The sequence below is a fragment of the Balaenoptera musculus genome, chromosome 8 (assembly GCF_009873245.2).
Source record: "Balaenoptera musculus isolate JJ_BM4_2016_0621 chromosome 8, mBalMus1.pri.v3, whole genome shotgun sequence".
Lineage (NCBI taxonomy): Eukaryota > Metazoa > Chordata > Mammalia > Artiodactyla > Balaenopteridae > Balaenoptera > Balaenoptera musculus.
Window position 1 is genome coordinate 102,240,070 of NC_045792.1, and position 24,224 is coordinate 102,264,293.

Consider the following 24,224-nt stretch of genomic DNA (forward strand, 5'->3'; position numbering starts at 1 on the left):
CAGGCCTGACCCAACGGCGACCCCTCCCGGGCTCCTCTGCCACTCATTTCCCGGGACCGGCCAGGATTGGGGGGCTGGGCAGCCGCAGGTAAGGGTCTGCGGAGAGTAGCGCCGGAGGCGAGGGCGAGGCACAGCAGAGGGAAGCGCGGCGCTGGAGAGGTTAAATGCGGGAGGAGGGGGGCTTCTGGCGGCGGGAGGGGGGTCCCAGCACCGGCGGCCGCCCGCTCCGCCCCTGCCGCTGCCACCGCCTCCGCGGCCCAGCCGGCAGGCACCGGCGAGGCCGCGCCGGAGCCCGGGCCGCAGCCGCAGCCGCAGCCGCAGCGTGGCCAACAGTGAGTGCGGGGCGGAGAGGGCGGGCGCGCTGGCGCGGAGAGGGAGTGCGGGGCGGCGAAGGGCGCCGGCCGGGCTCCGGGGCTGGGGCGCGCAGGGGGCGACCGGCCGGCAGAGGCGCCCACCTCCCCGCTCGTGGGCGCCTCTGGGAGTCCTGCGGCCGCGCATCCAGCCGCCGCCCGTCACGCTCCGAGGCGTCGGCGTGAAGACGCGGGGAGGCCGTGGGAGCGAGTGGCGGGGGTGCGGTGTCTGGGCAGTGGGCGCTGCGCGGTGGCCCCGCGGTCTGGGTATGTGTGTATGTGAGTGTGTGCGCACAAGTGTGTGGGCCTCTGGGGGCCTTGGCCCGGCGCGCACGGCCCTGAGGGTCCGGTGTGCCCGAGAGGCCGGGGAGTGTGCAGGTGGTGTGTGTGTGTGCGCGCAGCCCGGGCAGAGGGGCCGCCTGGAGCCGCAGGGTGGAGCGTGGGCGCGCGGGTCTTTGTGCCCGCGTGTGTGCGCGAGGGCGCCGCCGCCCGCTGTCCCGGGGGCTGACAGCTGTCCAGGGGATGCTGCACTGGTCCGGCCCTGGTCGCCCCCACCGCGCTGCTTCCCGGAACCCAGTACCCTCCCTTCCCCTCCGCCCTGCCTCGCCTCTGCGCAGCGATCGGGACCCGCCCCAGGGTTCCTCGAAAGCCCAGCAGGGCGCTGGGGGACACTGTAGGCTCCCCGTCCGGTCCATCGCGTCTAGAAGAGGAGCAAGGAGAGGCAGGAGGGGAGCGAGAAGCCGCGAAGATGCTGCCGCAGCCTCGGCGGACGAGCCGGGATCCGCCATACCCGTCCCCGCCCTGCACAGTCCTCTGTGCCCCCTCAGCCTCCAACTGGAAGGCGGGTTCCCCACGCCCCCTCCAGGCCCCCAACATTTCCTCGCTCGTCCTGCCTCTCCCTCGGCAGGCTCGGTCTCTCTTTCCCCCTTCCACTCTCCTTCCTTTCCTTTCCCGGTGCCCTCTTATCTTCTCGCACCCTGGAGTCCCCGGAGGGGGACTGAGGGCCGGGCAGTGGAGGTAAGGGGGAGGACAGAGGTGGGGGGACTGGGTGTGTCCTGGTACCAAGTGTCCGGCCAGAAGGATATGAGGAGAAGACGTCTGTGGGTAGTAGGGCTGGGGGGCTCTAAGGCCATTGGGTGTGTAGGGGTTGGAGAAGGAGGGTGTAGGGGTGTCAGGTCAGGTTATTGATCCCAGCATCCCTGGTTCTGCCCACAGTGACTGCAGCTCCCCAGGAGCCCCCTGCCCGGCCTCCCCAGGCGGGCCGTGGAATTGGCCGGGCCCCTGGGCACGCCATGCGCAGCACCACACTACTGGCACTGTTGGCTGTGGTCCTGCTCTACTTGGTGTCCGGTGCCCTGGTGTTCCAGGCCCTGGAACAGCCCCATGAGCAGCAGGCCCAAAGGGAGCTGGGGGAGGTCCGAGAGAAGTTCCTGAGGGCCCATCCATGTGTGAGCGACCAGGACCTGGGGCTCTTCATCAAGGTGCGTGGGTGGGGGAGAGCTCCTTCAGCAGTCACCCATGACCCCCCTGACACTAGCTGCATGCCACTGGGACCCTGTGCTGGAGTGCTGCTTCCAGACCCGCACCCCTGAAGGCAGGGTGCAGCTGGGGGGGGTGCAGGGCAGAGGCTGGGATCCAGGTCTTTGTGTTTTCAATATGGCGGCCAGGGCCGCATTTGTTTTCCTTGCTGTGCCTGGCATTGGATTCTCTTCCTAAAATGGCTCCTTCCGTGTGTGATAGTGGTTGAATGAAGGAACGCATGAAGGAAGAAATGAATAAATGGCTGTAGCAGATGAGATATGTTACATTTTCTCAGGTCTAACTCACTGGTTTAGGGTTGCCAGATGAAGTCTGGAATACCCAGTTAAATGTAAATTTCAGCTAAAGAATGAATACTTTTAAAATATAAATATGTCCCATGCAGTATTTTTATTTGCTAAATCTGGCAACCCTACACTAGTTCCTATGCTTCTTTGAAGTCACAGATGCCTCAGAGAAACCCAAGAACACTGTGAACACTTCCCCACCCCCTACCTCCAGAAAAGTGCACATATAAACATGTACTGATGATTTCGGAGGATTTCAGGATCCCCCAAGCTGGTCCATGACATCATGGATGCCAGGTTGAGCACACCTTCCCACCAGGACACATGCTTATGATGCGGAGGCTAGAGGGAGGGCGAGTCAGGGATGGGGTCAACTTTGGACCAGTGACTAAAGAAAGTGTGGGTTGCAGCCTTCTGGGCTACTGTCAGGCAAGCACCTCTGCTGCTCTCTCTCTGATTGAGCCACTGTCATATTTTAAAAAATAAAGTAACATTTAACTTTAATACATTAATGTTTATTATTTTATTGAAAGGCACCCCTATTTCCTGTCCCTTCTTTTGGAGGGAGGAGCCATCAACATGGAGCCTCGGTGTTCCAGCTGATTCCCAAGGTGGCAGGACCTGGAGCAGAGATGAGGATGGGGTGGGTCCAGGACACAGGCAGATTGACATTGTCTCTGACACCTCCAGAATGCCCAGCAAAGCTCCGAGAGGCCTGGGTAGGAGAGTGTCTGGCCAGACCACAGGGCAGGAGGAGGGAGGGAATCTGACCTATTTTATCTTCACAAAGGAATTCCTTTTTTCCTGGATTAAAAAAAAAAAAAAAAAAAAAGACGAAGAAGAAGAAGAAGAAGAAGAAGAAGAAGAAGAAGAAAAGGAAGGGCAGAACCAAGCAAGGAGGGCAACAGCTGCTTTATTTCTCTTCCATAATTAGTCATGCAGCAATTATGCACCTACTATGTGCTAGGTGCTGTGCTGTACACCATAGGGTGAGCAGGGAAATTGATATTGGGGTGGAACAGATGCAGACTCTACCCTAGAGGATGTTACATCTAGGTGAAGGGACAAATCCATGGAAAGTTCACTGTAGGATTTAGTAGAAAAGGAGCTTTCATTACTTCCTTCTTTGTTAAATGCCTGTTGTATGCTGGGCCCTGGGGTAGGAGCTGGGGGCAAGGAGGGAGATGCCAGGGGCCTTTGGGAAGAGCTGGTAATTGAAATGAAGCAGGTGAGATGGGTAGAATTTAGAGATGTGTGATTGGGTTGAAAGAGACTCCCAGGCAGAGGAACAGCATGGGCAAAGGCGTGGAGGCTGGAAAGCTCAGAGTGTTTTGTAGTTCTTGGATTTAACAGATGCCTAGTCATTTGAAGCAAAAATTAGAACACACAAAATGACAAAGGATTTTTTCCCCTAAGTAGTGAATTTATTGGAAAAGTGTTGCAAAATAAAATTAAATCACTTTTAATCATACATTTCACTTCTTGGCTTTATTAAACAATTATTTCAGGAAATGGAATCATCTCAGAAAATCCGGGGATAAGGTCACTGTAACTTGAATTCCAAAATGGGAGTCCCAGGAGTGAAGACTGGGGAAAGGGAGGGTGGGACCGGATTGAGAAGGGGCTTACAGGCTGGGCTGGGGAGTTTGGACTCTATTCTGCAGATAGCAGGGAGCGATGGAGATTTTGGGCAGTCACTTTAGGAAGATTAGTTTGGAATGTGTCTTGCTAATGAGGACTTGCAGTCAGAGAGAAAGAAGGTGGTTTATGACCTCCCTCACACCACTTGTGTCTTGGCTCTGTGCTCCTTGGGGAAGGGCCCCTCTGCACCCCCTTCCCTTTATGCTCTGACCTCCATCACTTAGGGCAGTCACTCTCAAAACACAGACTCCCCCTCTGAGGGAGGCAGACTGGTTGGCAAGAGGGGCAGACACATGTCCATTTCATTAATTTAATCATGTTTATTGAGCACCTACTATGTAGCACAGGGTTTGGTTTGGACTTCAGCAGGGTGGGCAGGGGTTTATGTATCCATGACCCACCTAAAACTGGATGCAAAATTTGTTGGTATGTGAACCTTCCTGGAGGGAGGGTCCCTAACTTTCATCAGATTTTCAAAGGCAAGGGACTCAAACTCAGCTTCCAAAGGGGCAGTGGGAGTGGTGGGGTCTGTGGAAAGCTGGAACTCACTGGGCATGATCTCTACCTGGGGACTAATTTCACAAACACACAGTGCTTGCTTTGATGTGAGTGCTTTAACTCTTCACAATAACTCTATGAGGTAGGTACTATTATCACCATCCCCAAATGATAGATGCAGAAATTGAGGCACAGCTCAACTTCACCTAGCACCAAGATTTGAACCCAGGCAGTCTGGTCCCAGAGTCTGTGCTCCTGACCACTGTAAAACTGGAAATCTGTTATATGAAATTAAGGGGCCGATAATTCAAATGTCTCTAAAACAATGTGTTGGTCAAACAAAATTGGGCTCTCTAATTTGCAATGTCTGCTCTAAGGGATTGCCTTCAGGGAGACCAGAGGGCAGGGGAGAGCTGGGAGGGGTAAGGAGGGAAACACCTTGGAGACTGGAGGGCCAGGGGGTTGGCCAGGACGGGAGGGAAGGACTGAGGTTCCTCCTTATGCATCTTGTCCTGCAGGAGGTGGCTGATGCCCTGGGAGGGGGTGCAAACCCTGACACCAACTCAACCAGTAACAGCAGCCACTCAGCCTGGGACCTGGGCAGCGCCTTCTTTTTCTCAGGCACCATCATCACCACCATCGGTGGGGGAGGGGACTGGTCATGGGGTGGGGGTGGGGGCACGGGGTGGCTGGGCTTTCTCACCGGCGAAGGCGCAGGGGGAGGTAGGGGGGGTGCCAGGCAACCCCTAGAGCTGCTGCACGGCCCCTCTGCCCAGGCTATGGCAACGCGGCCCTGCGCACAGATGCTGGGCGCCTCTTCTGCATCTTTTATGCACTGGTGGGGATCCCGCTGTTCGGGATACTGCTGGCAGGGGTCGGGGACCGGCTGGGCTCCTCCCTACGCCGCGGCATTGGTCACATCGAAGCCATCTTCCTGGTGAGCTGCTCCACACCCTGCGCGCCCTTGCGTTGGGCTCGGGATACACTTCCCTACACACCCACCCGGCACGTGAGCGGGGGGCGCCTGAATCGCGCGAACCTCGGACACGGGCTCCCAGAAGAAGGTTGTGGGGTGTGAGAGCCGGAGGTTTTGGTGACTCCTCGGCCCTGCCTACTGCCCTTCCCTGCAGAAGTGGCGCGTGCCGCCGGGGCTGGTGCGGATTCTATCGGCGGTGCTCTTTCTGCTGCTCGGCTGCCTGCTCTTTGTCCTCACGCCCACGTTCGTTTTCTGCTACGTGGAGGGCTGGAGCAAGCTGGAGGCCATCTACTTCGTCGTGGTGACGCTCACCACGGTGGGCTTCGGGGACTATGTGGCCGGTGAGGCCACTTTCTTGGGTTGCACTTCCCTACCCACTTTATTCCTGCCCAGGGACTCTGCAATCTTGCTTCTCCCTCCAAGTTCCACAGGGCGCTTGTGCGCTCACACGTGCTTGCTCCAATCCCTACATCCACTCACTGAATGCACCCTCCCATTTTTCCAGGGATGCAACACCTCGTGCCCACTTACATTCTCGCGTGCTTGCACCCCACGCATGCTCACATATATTAAGTGACCCCTTCACACGTGCCACATTCTTGTACACGTGCACCCCTCACACATGCTCACATTCTTGCACGTGAGCACCCCGCTTACTCTTCTCTTGCACACCTTCAAGTCACTCCCACTCATCTTCTTGCATCCATTCGCGCACTCTAGCTCATACCCACTGTCCTGGGGAGGGCGGATCCTCTCAACGAGTTGGGAGGAGGGGCAGTGAACCAGAGACTCACAGGCTCAAGGCGTGTCTCACAATCAACTTCTTTCTGCCCTCCCCGTGGCGTCCCAGGAGCCAGCCCCAACCAGAACTCTGCAGCCTACCAGCCGCTGGTGTGGTTCTGGATCCTACTCGGCCTGGCCTACTTCGCTTCAGTGCTCACCACCATCGGGAACTGGCTGCGAGTAGTGTCCCGCCGCACTCGGGCAGAGGTAGGCGCCCCTGCGTCGACACCGCGCCTGCGCCGTGGCGCTGATGCACTGTTCACCAGCAGCAGGTTGACTAGTCTGCCTCCCTTCCAGAGTGTGGGCTCCCCGAGGCAGGGACTGAGGGAGCCCCAGTGTGCACCGGCCGGGAACAAAGCGATAAACTCTGACAGGTTTGCAGGTGACTCCATCTCTACTGTCATGGATAAGGTTACCAGATTTAGCAAATAAAGATGAAGGAAGCCCAGCTGATGTGAATTTTGGATAAGTTGCAAATAATATTTGAGTATAAATGTCCCAAATATTGCATGGGACATACTTACACTAAAATTTTATTTGTTGTTGTATTTTTATTTATTGTTCTAAATATTTTGTAGCCCCACTCCTTGCTCCCGGCCGTGGAGCGGGTGGAGGCGCAAAGGTCTCTGGGGGCACGGGAGGGAGAGCTGAAATAAAATCCGGTCGGTCTTTTCTTCTGGAGAAAAGGGCACTTCCGCGCAGATGGAGGAGGGGAGAGCATGTGGCTGGGTGATGAGCTTTTCCCTCCTCCGGCCTTTTCCCACTCTTGAGGCAGGAAGACGAGGCGGAAAAGAGGGGCAATGCCTGATTGGGGAAGGGGCAGGCTCCCGGGGTTGCGGAGACGGTCGAGGAGCCCTGGTCGAGGACTGCCTTTCCTCCCCGCGCAGATGGGCGGCCTCACGGCGCAGGCTGCCAGCTGGACCGGCACGGTGACCGCGCGGGTGACCCAGCGAGTCGGGCCCACGGCACCACCGCCGCCGGAGAAGGAGCGGCCACCCCTGCCTCCGCCGCCGTGCCCAGCGCAGCCGGCCAGCAGGCCCCTATCCCCTGCGGCCCCGGAGAAGACCGAGCCACCCTCCCCGCCCACGCCGCCCACCCCGCCCACGGCCTCCGCGCTGGACTACCCCAGCGAGAATCTGGCCTTCATCGACGAGTCCTCAGACACGCAGAGCGAGCGCGGCTGCGCACTGCCCCGCGCTCCACGGGGCAGCCGCCGCCCCCTCAACACCCACAGGAAGCCCGCGCGGCCCTGCGGCCCGGGGCGCCCCCGGGACAAAGGCGTGCCCGCGTAGGGGCAAGACCCCTGCCCGGGCCTCTCAAAGGGCTCCGTTCTTGCTCTCTTCCCGGCATGCTCTGCTTGTTTAACCAAAGAGCCCTCTCTCGACCGACCGGACTGAAACCTGGGGAGGAGGCTACGGGTTGCTTGTCTGCCACTCTCTGCTCCTGGCCCTCTCCTCACTTCATCCATTTCCAGAACCCCAAGGCTTTCTGTCTCGCTGTCCGTCTGGGCCTGTCCCTCACAACATCTCACGACTGTGCCTCAAAGCCTGCATCAATAAACGAAAACAGTCTGCACCGCTGCGGGCGTGGAGCTCCGGGGACGCGAGAGGGTGTGCGAGTGCTTGCGTCGTCGGGCCACCTCCGGGGCAAGTCAGGCCTCCCCCACGACCCCCAGGCCAAACCCTACCCCCCCCCCCGACCCATCGGTCAAGGCGCGGCACTCTTGGCTGTGCTTGGACAGGTGTCTCTGCCTGGAGGTTAAGGGTAGGGTCTGGCATGGGAATCTGCCAAGATGGGCGGTGCGTCCATCCTCAGTACAGCTATGGGGGAAGGGATGGGGAGACATAATGGCATCTAGTGTGGAGGGCTGTAGCTTGAATTTTTCCCGCGCGAGACCCCCATCGCCATTCCGGACGGGACCCTGCCCCTCCCCCTTCCTGGAGCGTGACCCCTCCTCTTCGCCCCGAGGCCTTTGGCGACTGGGTCCGTTGGGGCAGAACCATGGAGGAAAAGCCTTTCAAAGTAAGAACTCTTCCTGGTCCTCCTCACCCTGTCAGCCCCCAGACTCATCCTAGGTCCACCCTGGGCCCCTGGCTATCCTCTCACTCAGCCCTGGCTCAGGGCAGCTCCCAACAATCACCCCCTCCCCATCCCCACCCCGGCAACTGAGTCTCGGCCCTGGATGGGCTCAGGATCCCCGCCCCCAGCCTGCTCTTCCTTCCCTCCCCAATTCTCCACGGCCCTTGGCTTCCCTCGGTGTATGTGGCCCACAGGCGTTGGCCAAGTCTTCGGGCCACCGTGGCTCAGGCAAGTCGAGCCCGCACGACATCCGGAATCTGTGGACCACGGCCACGCTGTCGCAGCCGAAGCTGAATGTGCCGCTGCCTACTGTCCGTGAGGACTCGGAACTGGAGGGCAGCAGCGTAGGCGGCAAGACTCGCTGGTCTTACAACCAAAAGGCTGGCCACGACTCGGACGGTGGCTGGGAAGAATCGGATGACGGAGAGTACAAGGACAACTTCAAGCCAGAGGAGCTGGACGAGCACGCCTTGATGGAGCTGGAGATGCGCCGCGGCAGCTCCCTGGGAGGCCCTTTAGAGGAGGACGATTCCAAGACCGACAGCGGTCAGTGTGGCTTCACCGGGCTGTGGGCGCCCACAGGGCAGGGGGATGGCCAGGGCCTCAGTTTCTATTGCTGTAAAATGGGGGAAAACTGTGGGACCCAAGTTTCTAGGATTCCCTGGAAGGGGCGCCAACGCTAATCTTCCACGCCTTAAATCAACCAGACCTTCTAGGAACGCCCCCTACCGGGCAGGCGTCGTACAAAGTCCTGGGGTCATAGAGACTAGCAGGAAAATGCGCAAAGGCAGCGCGGTAGGACCTGTGCTTTTAATGGAATCACCCGGATAGTTGAAAGGAGGGAGTTAATGCCTTTTCAGTGGATTTGCGCTGCTTGAGGAGGTGCCTGTCTTTCATTCATTAAGTCATTGGTTACAATTTTTAAGGATTTACTTCCTACTTTGCGCTGTGCGCTGATTGGGACATGCCTCCCCTTTCTCCCCACCACCTCTGCTCTCCAGCCCTTCATCAGGGAATTGGAACATACAACAATATAACAACTGCCATTTATTGAGCACTAGCTGTTGTGCCAGGCACTGGGCTTCCCTTGCATGATCACCTTTAAACTTCACAACCTCCATATTGGGCCATTCTTATTATCCCATTGTACAGATGAAGAACTTGAGGGTCAGAAAGTCAGTCACTGGCCTTAAGTCTCACAAAGTGGGGCAGTCATAACTGGAACCTCGGAGGGTGGGACAACAAAGCCCAGGCTTTAAACCACTGTCCCATACTGTTTCCCACTAAAGTGGAACCTGGAGCTGGTCTCTGAAGCCCCCCCACCCCCACCCCCGGCCAACATGCCTACCCATACATCTCCTTTGCTCCAGGGAAGTCTCAGCAGTCTGCAGATGACTGATCCCTTTTTTCTCTTCTCCCAGAAAAGCCTTCCTCAGTGTCATCGCTCAATATCTCGAAGCACACACCCCATCGAGCCTACTGGGTGGAGCAGCAAAGCAGGGTTGGAGGCACCCAAGGAGACTGGGGAGTTTAGTGGCGGGTGGGGGATGGGCAGGTTGGGGGTTTCAGGGGTGAGAGGGTGGGGGGGACAGGCAGGTCGGTTGAGGGTCTTGGGGCTGGAGGGAGCAGGTGGGGCATTTCAGCTGCGGGCAGAGCTGGAGTCCCTTGTACATCTGAGTCTCTTGCTGCCTCTCTAGCTGCCCCTGCCCCTGACTGAACTCATGGAGAATGAAGCTCTGGAAATCCTCACCAAAGCCCTCCGGAGTGAGCCTCCCCACTCCCCATCCCCCCAACTCCAGCAAGAGACCGTGGGGGATTTTGCAGGGCTTCGGCCTGTGGGAGTGGGGTTTCAGGATGTGTCTGCCTTGTCAGATTCCCTTACCACCCACAAATATTCCAGAAGCCCCATGAAAAGTAAAAAGTTAGGAGACTGGGCACAGGGAGACCCAATGGGGACAGCATGGGGTGACCGTCAAGGGCCTGGGCTCTAGCCTCAGTGCAGCCCCCCTCAACCTGATGTAGGTTTTCTAAGGCTATTTCTTCACTTGCCCATTGGGGATGACAGCCTTTCTGTGGCCTTGGCCCCTCCCTGGTAGCTGTGAGGAGCCTTTGGACAGTGGATTATTTGAGTAAACTTCCTTTGGTTTGCCCTGCTTACCTTACGAATGTGGGGGTGGGGTGGGGAGGGCTAATGGCTGAGACTGGGTGGTCGAAGCGGTGTCCCAAAAGCTGCCTTCTCCCAGTGCCCTAATTCAGGCCGGCAACATCTCTAAACTTGCCTTCCTCATCCATCCTCCACTCCAACACCCCCATCCTACTCTGAATTCCCCATCTGTGGAGCACAGGTCTATGACTTGACCATTCGAAACAAACAAAACAGGCAGGTCCCAGTACCCTGGAGATCCAAAGTTGCCCAAAGAACAAAGACCAGCTGCTGGGGAGGCCATGCCCCTGCTCACTGCCCTGAGTGGAATTCTGCCCTCCAGGTTACCGATCGGAGATCGGCCGGGACCACTTCCTGACCAAGCAGCTGCAGCGATACATCGAGGGGCTCAAGAGGCGCCGGAACAAGAGGCTGCAAGTCAAGGTGATCTGAGAGCACCGCCTCGGGCTCGAGTGACCGCCCGACTCCAGCCCTGGTCCCAGATCCAAGCCCGACCCTGTCCACGTGGATTTTGAGCCCTAGAGAAATAAAAGAGTCTTCTGTACATGGTCCGTGAGTCAATGCGTGGCTGCCCGCGTGAGGCGGACGCACGTGGCCCCGCCTCTCCCTGTGACCTTCACTCGGTCACCGCAGTGACCTTGAGCGTTCTCGGTTCGGGCCCTATCGGCTCCGCCTTCCCGGGATTCGAAATCCAGGACTTCTTGCATGCATTAGGTCTGCTTCTCCCACTCCGGGTTCAGCAGCTTTGTGGGGATATTGGGTGAGCGGTTCAAGTGCCCCGATTGTGTTATCTTGGGGGAAGGTGGAAAAGGGAAAGGGACAGCACCTCCTTTCTAATTTGGGCTGCTAGGCTCCGCCCCTCATGCATATGCAGATACCCTAGCCCCCCGCTGGTCCCGCCCTCTCATTTACATATGTATATCGTCTCCCGGACCCTCCGAGGCGGCCGCTGAACTACCTCTCCCATTTCCCTTGCGCACAGCGCACCCCGCCTCCTTCTTTACGTAAGAACGCTCCTGGCCCCACCCCCTCCCGTAGCCTCTCCGCGTCTCCTCTGGCCACGCCCTCTCAGCGGCCGCATACGCAAGCAAGCACGCCGCTGTGGCTCGGCGGCGGCTGGGCGAGGCCTTCATGAAGGCCCGCCCGCTGGCTTCGCCGGCTCCGCCCCGACACGTCCCGGCGCGCAGGCGCTGCTCGGCCCACTTGCCTGATTAGCATAGGGCGCTGGGCCCCGCCCCCTGCTTTGCATGCGCACGGCCAGCCCCGCCCCCGCTGTCAGCTGGAGGAAGCGGAGTAGGAAGCGGCCGCGATGTCCTTTTGTGTCCTACAAGCCGCCGGCGGCGCCGCCGAGTGAGGGGACGCGGCGCGGCGGGGCGGCGCGGCCCGAGGAGGCGGCGGAGGAGGGGCCGCCCGCGGCCCCAGGCTCACCCCGGCGCTCCGGGCCGCTCGGCCCCCATGCCTGCCCGCCCGCCCTGCCGGGGCCCCAGGTCCGGGGGCGGAGGGGAGCGCCGCTGGAGGGTGGGCGGGCGGTGCGCCGGGGCCATGTGCGAGCGGGGCAGGGAGGCGGGCGGGGGGCGGGCTCCAGGCGGGGTCCGGCTCCGGGTCCGGCCCGGGTCACGGTCGGGACCCGGTCGAAAGCCAGACAGGGTCAGGGTCTGGGCGGGATATGGCGTCCAGGTCTTAGGGCGCCGGCCTGAGACCAGGGTCGGGCTTGGGCTTCGGATCCAGTCCCAGGGCAGGGTTCAATCCGGCACCTGGAGCATGCCGAAGTCCCAGGGGAGGGCCGGGCTGGAAGATGGGAAGGGTTCCCTGTCGGGGAAGGGGCTTTGAAGACCACGTGGGGGCGCTCGAAGGGGCCTAGGGCCACCCTCCTCTCTGGGTCAAAGGTCATCGCACTGGCAGGGGAGAACTTCCTCCTCCTTGGCGCTCCCCCATTACTTCCTGATAACCTGATAGAGGTCCCCCGCGGGCGGAGGGGGAGGGGAGGCGCAGCAACTTTAGGCAACTTCCCGTAGGTGTGCGCAGGTTGGGGGGGCGGGGCGCCCCGTGGTGGAGGACTCTGCGGCAGCTGGAGTGTAAGAGCGAATGTGCTGGAGGGGGTGCAAGGAGGTGGAGCTGCGCCCGCTGGTGTGCCTGGGGCAGGAGGTGGCGATGTGTCAGGTGTGAGAGGCTCTGAATGTGTTTCCACAAGGGACTATGCCTGTGTGTGTGTGTGAGTGTGGGGGCATGGTGAGAGTGAGTGTAAGAGTGTGTGAGCGAGAGTGTGATTATGAGCCTTGGGTGTGACTTTGTTATGGGGTGTGCACCGCAGTAGGAATGTGCGAAGGCAAACGGGAGCATGAGTGAGAGCTGGGGTTTGGGAAAGGACATGTGTGAGTGTGAACCTGCCCAGGAGAGTGATTGTGTGAGCGTGTGTGCGCAGGTGAGGACACCTGAGGACCCAGGTGAGTGGGAGTGTGAGGGTGTAAACACACACCGCATGTGTGAGCACATCAACTGCCCTTGGGTTTGTGTGCCTCAGTTTAGTTTCGCTCTTGAACTGAGGATACCCAGGTGTGGGGGAGATCACTGAGCTCTCTAACATCTGGAGAAAATTTGAGAGGTATCTCACTCCTGGCTGGGGATTCCAGACGGGGTTGAAGGTTGCTTGGGCACTTAGGTTACCCTGTTCCTTGGCCTGGGTGGGAGTAGGGGGTTTCCAAGCCTCCTGCAGTTTCCCAAGTGGGAGACCTGCTGTCAGTTACTGGCTCTGGAGACTCTGTTTCCATGGCAACAGCGGGGGGGGCTCTTCATGGGCAGCCTTCCTTGGACTCTGTCCCCCCCACCCTCTTGCTGAGCCTGGAAGCCTGGCCCCAGGCCCGGGGTTGGGCAACCAGGGTGACAGGGTGTCTCCATCCCCCATCCCAGTGCCTCCCTGTGACCTGACGGGTCTCTTCCCGCAGGTGACCAGCGCCATGTCCAGCCAGGTGGTGGGCATTGAGCCTCTCTACATCAAGGCAGAGCCAGCCAGTCCTGACAGCCCAAAGGGTTCCTCGGAGACTGAGACTGAGCCCCCCGTGGCCCTGGCCCCTGGCCCAGCTCCCACCCGCTGCCTCCCAGGCCACAAGGAGGAGGAGGATGGGGAGGGGGCTGGGCCTGGCGAGCAGGGTGGTGGGAAGCTGGTGCTCAGCTCCCTGCCCAAACGCCTCTGCCTGGTCTGTGGGGACGTGGCCTCCGGCTACCACTATGGTGTGGCATCCTGTGAGGCCTGCAAAGCCTTCTTCAAGAGGACCATCCAGGGTGAGCCCCCACCCCGCTCCTGTGCCCTTCGCCCTCTGGGCCTGGCGCTCCCCAGTTGGTGCACTGCTGGGTGGCAGTAGGCCCCCAGGCTGCCGTGGTACCACTTGGGGTTGGCAGCCTGGAGTTCCCAGGCCCTCCTACCTCCCAGGAACGTCCTTTCCCTTAAGCGTTAAATAAAGCCACCAGGATGTGTTGATGGATTGGATGTGGGGTGTGAGAGTGGGACTCAAGATGCCTCCTAAGTTTCTGGGTACTCTAGGCCCAGCACCTTCCACAGCGGCTCTGAAAAATTCAAAGCAGCCTCTGCCTGCTCCTAAACTTTATTCTTGCTTCCAGCAGCTGCTGCCCTCTCACCAGCAGAGAACATGCCCCCTTTTGTGTTGATTTCCCCAAAGCAGCACGAGCACAAGGCAGGTTTTTATGGGTAACTGAGAGTGGCTACGTCATATTTCAGCACCTAACTTTAAAAAGACTATTAGGCATCCCTGCCAATAGTACTCACTGAATTTTTCTCACTCAGGAAAGCATATCAAAATACGAGTGAGCAAGACGGTGATGTAATAAGCATTATTTGGGATGTGCCCATTACTTATATTTTTATATAAACCATTGATTACTTGGGGGTTATAACATGTAGCCTTTTTGAGAACATTTCTTGAGTGCCAGGCACTGTGCCCTGGTACGTTATGCTCTCAGTTACCCACACAGCAATCTCTAAGGTGCCAGCACTATTATAACTGAAGCCCAGAGAGGTTTTCAAAACTTTGTTCAGGTCCCACAGGTAGAAAAATGGCAGAAACAAGATATGAACTTGGGTCGATTGAGGTCCAGAGCTAAGCTCGTAAAGGCCAGACTGTTGCCTCTGCTTATTACTAATAACTGAACTTTGGACAGATGCCTCACGACTGATTGTGACATTCTAGCAAGTTTTGACTTGGCTGAGACCCGCTGGTCTAAAAGCTCTGTGCTCCCTTCTGGCCCGAAGACCTGAGCCAACAGGTCCAGGTCCGGGTCCAGGTGTCTCCTACCCACCCTGGAATGCTTCGTTCTCTGTTGACAAATATTTATCGAGCACTAGCCATAAATAGTGATCATTTATTGAGCATTTAGGTGCTGTGAGCTGTGTTAAATGTCTTACCTTGATTTTCCCATTTAGTTCTCACAACTCACCTTTGTAAGAAGTAGTTTTTTTTATAAAGTCTTATATTTATTTATTTATTTAATTTATTTTATTTGTTTATTAGTTTTGGCTACGTTGGGTCTTCGTTGCTATGCGCGGGCTTTCTCTAGTTGCGGCGAGCGGGGACTACTCTTCATTGCGGTGCACGGGCTTCTCATTGCGGTGGCTTCTCGTTGCGGAGCACGGGCTCTAGGCGCGCGGGCTTTGGCAGTTGTGGCGTGTGAGCTCAGTAGTTGTGGCTCGTGGGCTGTAGAGCACAGGCTCAGTAGTTGTGGCGCACGGGCTTAGCTGCTCCGCCGCATGTGGGATCTTCCTGGACCAGGGCTCGAACCCGTGTCCCCTGCGTTGGCAGGCAGATTCTTAACCACTGCGCCACCGGGGAAGCCCAGAAGTAGTTTTTAATCATCCCAGTTTTACAGATGGGAAAACTGAGGGTTCGAGGGCTTAGGTGTGGGACTTGCCCAAGGTCACACCGTTGGTAAGTGGCAGCCTCCAGGATCCTTGCTCTTCACAAACTTGTGCTCTGCTGTCCTGACCACTGTTCCAGGTGTGGGGGCATAGCGGGGACTAAGGCAGGATCGCTCCTGTCCTCAAGCAGTTTACATTCCAGCAGAGGCGAGAGAGAGGAAACAATGAACCGCACACAGCTGTTAACAGTACAGCTGTGGTGAGTGCTGGAGGGCGAGGAGCAGGGTGTGCGCCAGGGAACCTGGCTGGGTCTGGGACTCTAGAGTGCCTCCCTGAAGAGGTGTCTTGAGCTGAAGAAGCCCAGGTAGGGTGTAGGAGAAAGCAGGCTGTGAGGAGAAATGCACCACTGGACCGCTAGGGAACTCCCTGTCTTAGGTTTAATAGGATGCCTCTGTGTTGACAGTAACCAAAGGAGGCAAAGACAGAGCAGGAGGGGAGGTGACAGTGACTCTGGTCAAGGGTAGAAACAGTTGCCAGGGGCAGAAGAGGGGCGCTTCTGGACATATTAGGAGGTGAAGCCCACCAGGATCTGTCAGTGGGTTGGGTTTGGGGTGTGAGAGAGGAATTAAAAATGTCTCCTAGATTTCTGCTTGAGCAGCTGGACAAATGGGGTTGCAGGTTTTGGAGGGGTAGGCTGGGGGCTCCATCTAGAACTGGTTAAGTTTGTAGTGTCTTCCAGGCACGCAGGAGGAGGCAGTGGGATGCGTCTAGAGTTCAGGCTGGTCTAGGCCAGAGACGGAGATTTGAAAGCCCATGACTTGGTGAGGTCACCATTGGAGTGAGTCAGTGGAGACAGGTCGGAGGGCCACCCTAGGGGTCTTCAATGGAAGGAGCGTGGGCCGATGCACAGAAGCCACAAGGTGGCAGTGAGGTGGGAGGAAAGCCGGGAGTGTGGTGTCCTAGAAACAAAAGAAGAAAAGTGTTTCTAGGAGAGATCAATGGCATTAGATGCTCCATTGGGCCAAATGACATAAGGATGAGAATTGACCGCTTGATGTAGCAACGTGGAGGCCGCTGTGGCCCTTGATGAGAGCAGCACAGCCCAGAAACGTGACTTGACAAGAAGCTTGGGCCAGGTGCAGCCCGACTCCTCTGGTCCCAGCCCCTCCCTTGCCCAGGCCGGGGCCCCTAGCCCAGTGGCCTTTCCCTTCAGTGCTCGGGCTTCCCTGCCCCATTCACAGCACTCCTGCTCTCCCCAGACCTGTGCTTACCTGGGGTGAGTCAGGGCACTCCTGTCCACTGGGCCTCCTCTGGGCCCCGGGAGGCCGCCACTGGAGCCCTGCCTCTTCCTGGCAGGGAGCATCGAGTACAGCTGTCCGGCTTCCAACGAGTGCGAGATCACCAAGCGGAGACGCAAGGCCTGCCAGGCCTGTCGCTTCACCAAGTGCCTGCGGGTGGGCATGCTCAAGGAGGGTGAGCGCTGGCGGGGGCCTGGGCAAGGCGGGGGCGCTGGGCGCATGGGGTCGGGCTGGGCAAGGCCTGAGAAGTTCCGGCGGACTGGGCTGGGCAGGTGGGCTCTGGAGAGCAGGCCAGCCCCAGCCCCATGAACACAGCCCTGTCCTACAATTCAAGGGGTACGTCTGGACCGTGTCCGGGGTGGGCGACAGAAGTACAAGCGGCGGCCAGAGGTGGACCCGCTGCCCTTCCCAGGCCCCTTTCCTGCTGGACCTCTGGCAGTAGCTGGAGGCCCTCGGAAGACAGGTGAGAGCACAGTGGGGTCTTTGGGGGCTCTGGGGTTGGGGTGGAGCTCGGACATGGGAGACCTGGCTGACGTCATTCACCCGGGATAATCGTTATCTTGGGCACTGGGACCCAAATCTTCCCTTCATCTATTCGTTTACTCATTTCCCCCAAGAAGTATTTACAAAAATACCCTTTTCTATGTCAGGCCTTGAGCAGTACAGCTGGGAGCAGGGAAGGTTTTCTAACGCTCAGAACCTGTCCACAAACAGACGCTTTCCCTGGGAGATAGTGCGGCCCTTCCCGGAGAGAGGTGTCTGAGCCTGGCTGGCCAGTGGCTATTGAGGAAGGCCACAGGGGGACTGACTCTGGGAAGATGCTTGACCCTGAAGGGCTGGCAAGGTGATGAATTCGAGTGCCTCTTCCAACTATCACTGCAGCCCCGGTGAATGCACTGGTGTCCCACCTGCTGGTGGTTGAGCCTGAGAAGCTGTATGCCATGCCCGACCCGGCGGGCCCTGACGGACACCTCCCAGCCGTGGCTACCCTCTGTGACCTCTTTGACCGAGAGATCGTGGTCACCATCAGCTGGGCCAAGAGCATCCCAGGTAAAGGGCCCAGGCGATGTGGGGCTTCCCTGGGTAGGCCGGGCCATGCCTGCTCTGGTGCGCTTGCTCAGCCAGCTCTGCCCCCCACTGCCCTCCAGGTTTCTCGTCACTGTCGCTGTCTGACCAGATGTCAGTTCTGCAGAGCGTGTGGATGGAGGTCCTGGTGCTGGGCGTGGCCCAGCGCTCACTGCCACTGCAGGATGAGCTGGCCTTTGCCGAGGACCTGGTCCTGGATGAAGAGGGGGCTCGAGCAGCTGGCCTGGGGGAACTGGGGGCTGCCCTGTTGCAGCTGGTGCGGCGACTGCAGGCCCTGCGGCTGGAGCGCGAGGAGTACGTCCTGCTGAAGGCCCTGGCCCTCGCCAACTCAGGTGAGCCTGGCCAAGTGCGACAGGTCTCTTTATAAGGCCCTCTGGTTTTTAACTCTGATGGTGGCACAGTCCCATTTTGCAGACAAGGAAAACCGTAGCTTAGGGGAAGAACAGTGACTTCCTGAAAGTCACAAGGCCAGGCAAGGACAGGTCCAAGAACTGCACGCAGCATTTTGAGCCCCAGTGTCCATACTTCTGTGGAAAGGTGAACCATTTAGTGAGAGAAAAGGTGATGGGGACGGGAGGTGGCCGTAGCCGAGGGAGAAAGGGTGGGCCCTGGCTCATGGGCAGGGGCAGTGGGTGGTGCTTCAGCAAATCCTTGTCTGGCTCCTGGTTGGGACCCATCCAGCAGTGCCCAGGCAGATGCGGCTCTGCCCTTTCTGGAGACGGCCCGTGTCAACAGCTCTCTCGCCTTTCCTTGCAGACTCTGTGCACATTGAAGATGCTGAGGCTGTGGAGCAGCTTCGAGAAGCGCTACACGAGGCCCTGCTGGAGTACGAAGCTGGTCGGGCGGGCCCCGGAGGGGGTGCTGAGCGGAGGCGGGCAGGCAGGCTGCTGCTTACACTACCGCTCCTTCGCCAGACGGCAGGCAAAGTGCTGGCCCATTTCTATGGGGTGAAGCTGGAGGGCAAGGTGCCCATGCACAAGCTGTTCCTGGAGATGCTTGAGGCCATGATGGACTGAGGCGAGGGCTGGGCACGGGTGGGGGTGCTGGCAGGACCCGCCCAGCACGGGGTCAGCCCCAGTGGGGCAGAGCTGGGGTCTGGGCAGTGCCACAGCCTGCTGGCAGGGCCAGGGCAACACCATCAGCCGGAGCAGGCCCTACGCCCTCCCCTCCCCCCTCCCAGGGGGGTGTCAGAAGCTGGGAACGTGCATGCCCAGGCTCTGGGCACAGTGCTGCCCCTCGCAAGCCATAACGTGCCCCCAGGGTGTAGGGGGCCTTGCGGAAGCCATAGGGGGCTGTAGGGGACGTGTGTGTGTGTGTGCGTGTGGGGGTGGGGTGGGGTGGGGGGGGCAGAAGCCTGATCTCAGGGAGGGAAGGGAGTGGAGGCCACAGTCTCCCAGTGGGTGATGCTTTTGCTGCTGCTTAATCCGACTTCCTCTCCAGAACAGAGAGGGATTTGGAGAGCAAAGGCCCCTGCTCCCTTCGCTCCTTTCCTCATCATTTGCATTGGGCATTACTGCCCCCCCCTTGAAGCAATAACTCCAAGCAGGCTCCAGCCCCTGGGCCCCTGGGGTGGCCAGGGCGCCCCCATCAGCTCCCACCCAGCCTCCTCACGGGGTAGGGAGAGCACTGTCTCTATGCCCTGCAGAGCAATAACACTATATTTATTTTTGGGTTTGGCCAGGGAGGCGCAGGGACATGGGGCAAGCCAGGGCCCAGAGCCCTCGGCTGTACAGAGACTCTATTTTAATGTATATTTGCTGCAAAGAGAAACCGCTTTTGGTTTTGAACCTTTAATGAGAAAAAAAATATAATACCGAGCTCAAGAACACCGTGTGTTTGGTGTGTCACTGGACCAAGGGTTGGGGATACACAGGATAGAAGTAGCAAGCAGGATATACGTAAACAAAGATACACACGCTCACAAAATGAAAAACGGGCCTGGCACGCTTTTAAGTCTCAGTTTCCTCATCACTCAGCAGCATGTTGGGGATCCCACGGCTGATGGGGAACAGACGTCCCGACTCTGGGCACTGCAGGGTGCCCTCCAACACATCCACCTGCGGGAAGAGGGGAAGAGAGCTGAGCACTGACAGCCTCCAGGTGTGGGTGTATGGCCAGGAAGCAAGTAATGGGCCGGTTCTCACCTCCAGCAGAACGTGGTGCATCTCTCTCAGAAATCTCTCGTCATGCTCATATCCCTGAATCGGCTCTTTGGGCACCTCGACCAGATGCAACTGTGGGCAAGAGGCCTAAATCATCTCTGGGTATCCCCGTCACTCGCCCTGAGGCCAGGCTCCCTGGCCTGGTGTAAAGGGCTGCGGTGAGACCACCCCCCCCCCACCAAGGTGTGCACGGGAGAAAACGAGGGTCCTCACGGTGTCGGCAGCCTCCAGAAGCGCCGCCCACTCCACTTTGGGTATCATACGAGCTACGAAGTCGGGGTTGAACTCCACAGGGCTGATGCGGACCTCGGTGGCCTGCGCGGTGGAGAGATTTAGTTAGGCAGGGACCAGATCTTGGTTCTCCTACCGCCGCCCCCAGGAGAGGGGCCCAAGATCGCCCCCGGCCGGTACCTGGAGGCGCAGGGGGAAGCCACGGGGCCCCACCCCCCGCACATGCGAGCTCAGCAGGTTGTGGGTGAGCAGCTTCATGTCGACGCTACGCGCTCTCGCAAAGCCGGAACCGGAAGGAGGCCAGATTTCCCTCGCGTCATTTCCGGGGCTGCTCCGCTCTATCCTATTGGACAGCTGGGAGGAGCGGAAACGGCGAACTTACTAAACTTCCCGTGCTCGCCGGAGCGGAGGTCGGATGGGATCAAGCGCTGCTCCCGGAAGCGTTTTGGCAGGGGATTGCTACGGCGCAGGCCCAGTGGTTTTGGCTGAGGCAAACCTCAAATTGCTACAAGTCGTGTACAATGCAAATATGTAAAACAGCTGCAATGCAGGGGCCTTCGTGGAATGCAAAGTAAATATGCTTTACTCCTACACAGGCGCCTGACACCATCGTTCCTCGGTTAAGGAACGGAAATACTGCCCCAATCCGTAAATTATGCCAATCAAAACAGCAGCACCCTATCCTTGCATGCAAATAAGCTGCGCGGCAGCCGAAAGCTCCGCCCATTTGCAAGTGCGCAAGTGATCCAGTCCCTCATGCAGATGAGCCGAGCCGTGTCGAAGACTCTGCCCTGAGCGCGGCGCCCGCGCCTGCGCAGTGGAGGCGCCTCGCAGTGGGCCGGGGCGACCTACGCCCCGCCTTTTGCTCCGCCTTTTGCAGGATTGCGTGATAGCACCTTTGTCCCGCCCAGCCTTCTACCTTAGCCGTGAGGCAGGGGCGGGGCAATTGTGGCTTCGAGGCCCGGTATGCCGCTGGCGTGGCTGTGCACCCTGGGCAGTAGAGCGGGCTCGGCGGCCTCTCGGGTGGCCGTCGTTGAGTGTGCGGCAGCGGCAGCAGCGGGAGCTGGAGGGTGCGTGAAAGGAGGCCTAGAGTGGACGCTTGGCGGGGTCCGAGGTTTCAGAAGCGCTGCTGTAGGCATGGCCCCGATCAAGGTGACCGTTGGCCCAGCCAGGCCTGACCTCTTCGCGGCCCCCCCGGCCCACCGCCTGTTTGCCCAAGCCCCTTCGTCCCGCTTGTCTGGGGGAGAGTCACCCTCTTTCTTACCCTCCGGACCCCTCCCCGCTGCCCTAGAGGCTCCTCCCGCCGTCTGTCCCCCCTCATCCCTTCATCAAGACCCTGTGGCTGCAACGTTGTCGCCAGTTTTAGGGGCCTCGTGCCCCATCTCCTGGGACAGTCAAGGCTTTTGGGCCTTCCCCTCGTCTCCCTTCCGCATCCACCTTGGGACACCTGTGTTGAGTCTTCACCATTTTCAGGAGATTGATTGAGTACCGTGGCTTCCCCCACCTTATGGAACCATCTCCTTTACCCTTTTCAATCCCCGTACGTGCCCTCCTCCATACCTTCCCACCCCCATTGCACTCCACTCGTGGCCAATTCCCACACTTCTGAGTTTTTCACCCTTCTCATCTTCTGGAACCATCCCCAGCTCCTTGGGAGTCCCCTTTGCCCCACAGTCTTTTGAGATCTCCCCCCTCCTTCTGCTTCATCCTACAACCAACTGCTGGGTTTCTCAGAGGCACTCCCCTCACCCCTGACTTTCCCCCCTTTTCTCTACCTTCTCTGGCCCCATGAAGCCCTCACACTCCCAGGTAGACTGATCCCTCCCCCTTCAAGGGATTCCTTCTTTTATTCTCTACCCTCTGGATGTAGGAACCTGCACCCCACTCCCCAACTTTCCCACCTTCTGCTGCCTTCCCTTTTTCTCTTCTTGAGGGTGGGACACCCAGCCATGGTCGGGATCCCCTCCCTCCGCGTTGTCAGGGCCTCCTCCTCCCCTCCTCCTCCTGCCCATCTACCCCAGTCCTTTCCTGTAACTCAGCTTGTTTACTCAACCTCTTGCGACACCTGGAGAGGACTCTCCCGTTTTCTGTTGTCACCAACTGGCCCTTAAGAGGAATAGGGCCACCTTGAAACCTGGAGGATGTGGGGTAACCAGGTGGTTGCTGGGGAGGGACCTCTGGAAGCTCTGACAGGGTTGGACTTTCCCGCTGGGTGTCAACCCTGGCTCCACCGGACCAGGCAGGGCTACTTGGCCCTTTGTGCGCCATCCACCACCCGCTGCTGCCCTGGCCTTGGCCTCCTGCACCCCCCCTCACTCCTTACCTTGGTGTCATTCCCTCTAGGTGGGAGATGCCATCCCATCGGTGGTGGTATTCGAAGGGAAGCCTGGGAACAAGGTGAACCTGGCAGAGCTGTTCAAGGGCAAGAAGGGGGTGCTCTTTGGAGTCCCTGGGGCCTTTACCCCCGGCTGTTCCAAGGTGAGGGCTGCCCTTCTGGGGCTCAGCAATTGGGATCTTGTGTACATGTTTGTATTGTTCATTAGTCCTTTACATAGTCCTGGGGTAGCTTGTACCAAGAGAATGTAGATGATGTGACAGTTAAAAAACCGTTATTGGGTTTTTAAAAAATAAGTTGAGGCTGTGAACAGGTACCAGGAATGTAGGAGAAAAGGTGATGCAATGAAATCCAACACTTCTCATTGATCCTGCTGGGTGACAGGCACTGTGGAAGGAACTTGGGACTTGGGTGAATGAGACATAGTCCTGCCCATGGGAAGCTCACGGTCTTGTCCAAGGAACACTTAAGTTTGGATCCGAGCTTCCTAGTGGCCAAGGCAAAAAGGAACTGTGGCTTACACAGTTCTCATTGTCTGATCAGAGCTGTTGAAGTAGAGAAGTGAGGAGGGCCTAGAGATGAAGGGTAGGCTGAGGAGCAGAGGCAATTATCCATCTTCTGATTCTTTGTTTCCCCTCCCCAGACCCACCTGCCAGGGTACGTGGAGCAGGCTGGCACTCTGAAGGCCAAGGGGATCGAGGTGGTGGCGTGTCTGAGCGTTAATGATGTCTTTGTGACTGAAGAGTGGGGACGAGCGCACAACACAGAAGGCAAGGTGAGGTGTTGGTCCTGCGGGGAATCAGGGGCCAAGCAGGAGATTTTTCTTGTGACCTTACTTTCTCCTTAGGTTCGGCTCCTGGCCGACCCCACTGGGGCCTTTGGAAAGGTGAGTGCATCCGCCCCCCCTAGCCTCCATCTTGGAAGCAGGGACTTGGAGGGACATGGCCAGTGTGGGGACCAGCCAGGTCTGGGAGTTCCTGACCTTTCCTTTGCTTCTCCTTTCAGGAGACAGATTTGTTACTAGATGATTCACTGGTGTCCCTCTTTGGGAATCGACGGCTGAAGAGGTAAAAGGAGGAGGGTTTCCTGCACGGTTCCCCTGCTACCCTGCCTGTCTCCATTTCCAGCCTCCAGGCCCAGGCTGTTGCAACTGGCCCGGCCCTTCTTTCTGGCAGGTTCTCCATGGTGATAGAGGATGGCATCGTGAAGTCCCTGAACGTGGAGCCAGATGGCACGGGCCTCACCTGCAGTCTGGCCTCCAACATCATCTCACAGCTCTGAGGCCTCGGTCCCAGATGTACTCCTCCTATTCTTTCCTATTTCATCTGCCCAGCCCTGGGCAGAGGGCGCCAGCCTAGCCTCAGCTGGGGCTACTCAGTTGGAACTTAGGGCCAGATTTCTGTAATAAACACTTCTGGTTCATGTCTGTCTCCTTCATTTTGAATTCCTGCTTTTCCCAGGGCCAGGCCTCATTGACAGTCAAGCTGTGAGGGTAGTGGGCAGGTGCTGAAGGGGGGACTAGTAGGGGACCCTGATTTAACTTAGGAGGTAGTCAGAGAAAGTCCCTTGAAGGAGGTGTTATGAAGCCCCCATCTGCAGGCTGAGAAAGGGCCAGTGGTCTGAAGAGTGAGGGAAGGCGCTCACCTGTGCAGGGGGAGCTCACCTGGGAAGGCCCTGGGCAGACCTGGGCTTGCCCAGGGCCCGTGACCTTTTGCATCTGATATCTGGGTGATGGCTGATCTCATTTTGACTGTAGACCTCAGGGTAGAAACTTTGTCCCAAGCGCCCCCCCCAACACTTGGGCCAAACCTCAGCCCCACCATTCTTTCAGATCCTGCTGAACCCCTTCTGGGAGCACCCACATCCCAAGAAGGGCCCCTGGCCACGTGGGACCATCTGATGGGCAGAAAGGGCTCCGTCAGTGGAGG

At 58.4% G+C, this 24,224-nt stretch overlaps 5 protein-coding genes across 6 annotated transcripts; 4 read left to right on the forward strand and 1 right to left on the reverse strand.

Moving 5' to 3' along the window:
- Positions 1-62: 62 nt before the first annotated feature.
- KCNK4 (potassium two pore domain channel subfamily K member 4) lies at positions 63-7,647 on the forward strand. The gene is made up of 7 exons (XM_036859318.1): positions 63-88; positions 1,566-1,831; positions 4,834-4,957; positions 5,092-5,252; positions 5,446-5,632; positions 6,142-6,281; positions 6,962-7,647. The coding sequence occupies exons 2-7, from the start codon at positions 1,643-1,645 to the stop codon at positions 7,364-7,366; spliced, it is 1,206 nt and encodes a 401-aa protein (XP_036715213.1). The 5' UTR covers positions 63-88; positions 1,566-1,642; the 3' UTR covers positions 7,367-7,647.
- A 101-nt stretch (positions 7,648-7,748) lies between these two features.
- CATSPERZ (catsper channel auxiliary subunit zeta) lies at positions 7,749-10,823 on the forward strand. Of its 2 annotated transcripts, none has more exons than XM_036859319.1 (5): positions 7,749-8,096; positions 8,348-8,699; positions 9,575-9,654; positions 9,851-9,917; positions 10,640-10,823. In XM_036859319.1, exons 1-5 carry the CDS (start codon positions 8,076-8,078, stop codon positions 10,747-10,749), a joined length of 630 nt encoding a protein of 209 aa, XP_036715214.1. In that variant the 5' UTR covers positions 7,749-8,075; the 3' UTR covers positions 10,750-10,823. The 2 variants fall into 2 exon arrangements, with proteins under 2 accessions (XP_036715214.1, XP_036715215.1); XM_036859320.1 differs by lacking the exon at positions 10,640-10,823 and adding an exon at positions 10,410-10,608.
- Positions 10,824-11,633: 810 nt separating this feature from the next.
- ESRRA (estrogen related receptor alpha) lies at positions 11,634-19,394 on the forward strand. Its single transcript, XM_036860613.1, has 7 exons — positions 11,634-11,804; positions 13,260-13,596; positions 16,541-16,657; positions 16,817-16,945; positions 17,365-17,532; positions 17,631-17,900; positions 18,325-19,394. Exons 2-7 carry the CDS (start codon positions 13,272-13,274, stop codon positions 18,582-18,584), a joined length of 1,269 nt encoding a protein of 422 aa, XP_036716508.1. The 5' UTR covers positions 11,634-11,804; positions 13,260-13,271; the 3' UTR covers positions 18,585-19,394.
- On the reverse strand, positions 19,343-20,574 carry TRMT112 (tRNA methyltransferase subunit 11-2). Its single transcript, XM_036860615.1, has 4 exons — positions 20,142-20,574; positions 19,944-20,045; positions 19,713-19,802; positions 19,343-19,625 (listed from the first exon to the last, which is right to left on the reverse strand). The coding sequence occupies exons 1-4, from the start codon at positions 20,217-20,219 to the stop codon at positions 19,518-19,520; spliced, it is 378 nt and encodes a 125-aa protein (XP_036716510.1). The 5' UTR covers positions 20,220-20,574; the 3' UTR covers positions 19,343-19,517.
- Positions 20,575-20,814: 240 nt separating this feature from the next.
- Positions 20,815-23,725, forward strand: PRDX5 (peroxiredoxin 5). The gene is made up of 6 exons (XM_036860614.1): positions 20,815-21,113; positions 22,305-22,439; positions 22,940-23,071; positions 23,144-23,182; positions 23,302-23,363; positions 23,472-23,725. The coding sequence occupies exons 1-6, from the start codon at positions 20,928-20,930 to the stop codon at positions 23,575-23,577; spliced, it is 660 nt and encodes a 219-aa protein (XP_036716509.1). The 5' UTR covers positions 20,815-20,927; the 3' UTR covers positions 23,578-23,725.
- Positions 23,726-24,224: the final 499 nt, after the last annotated feature.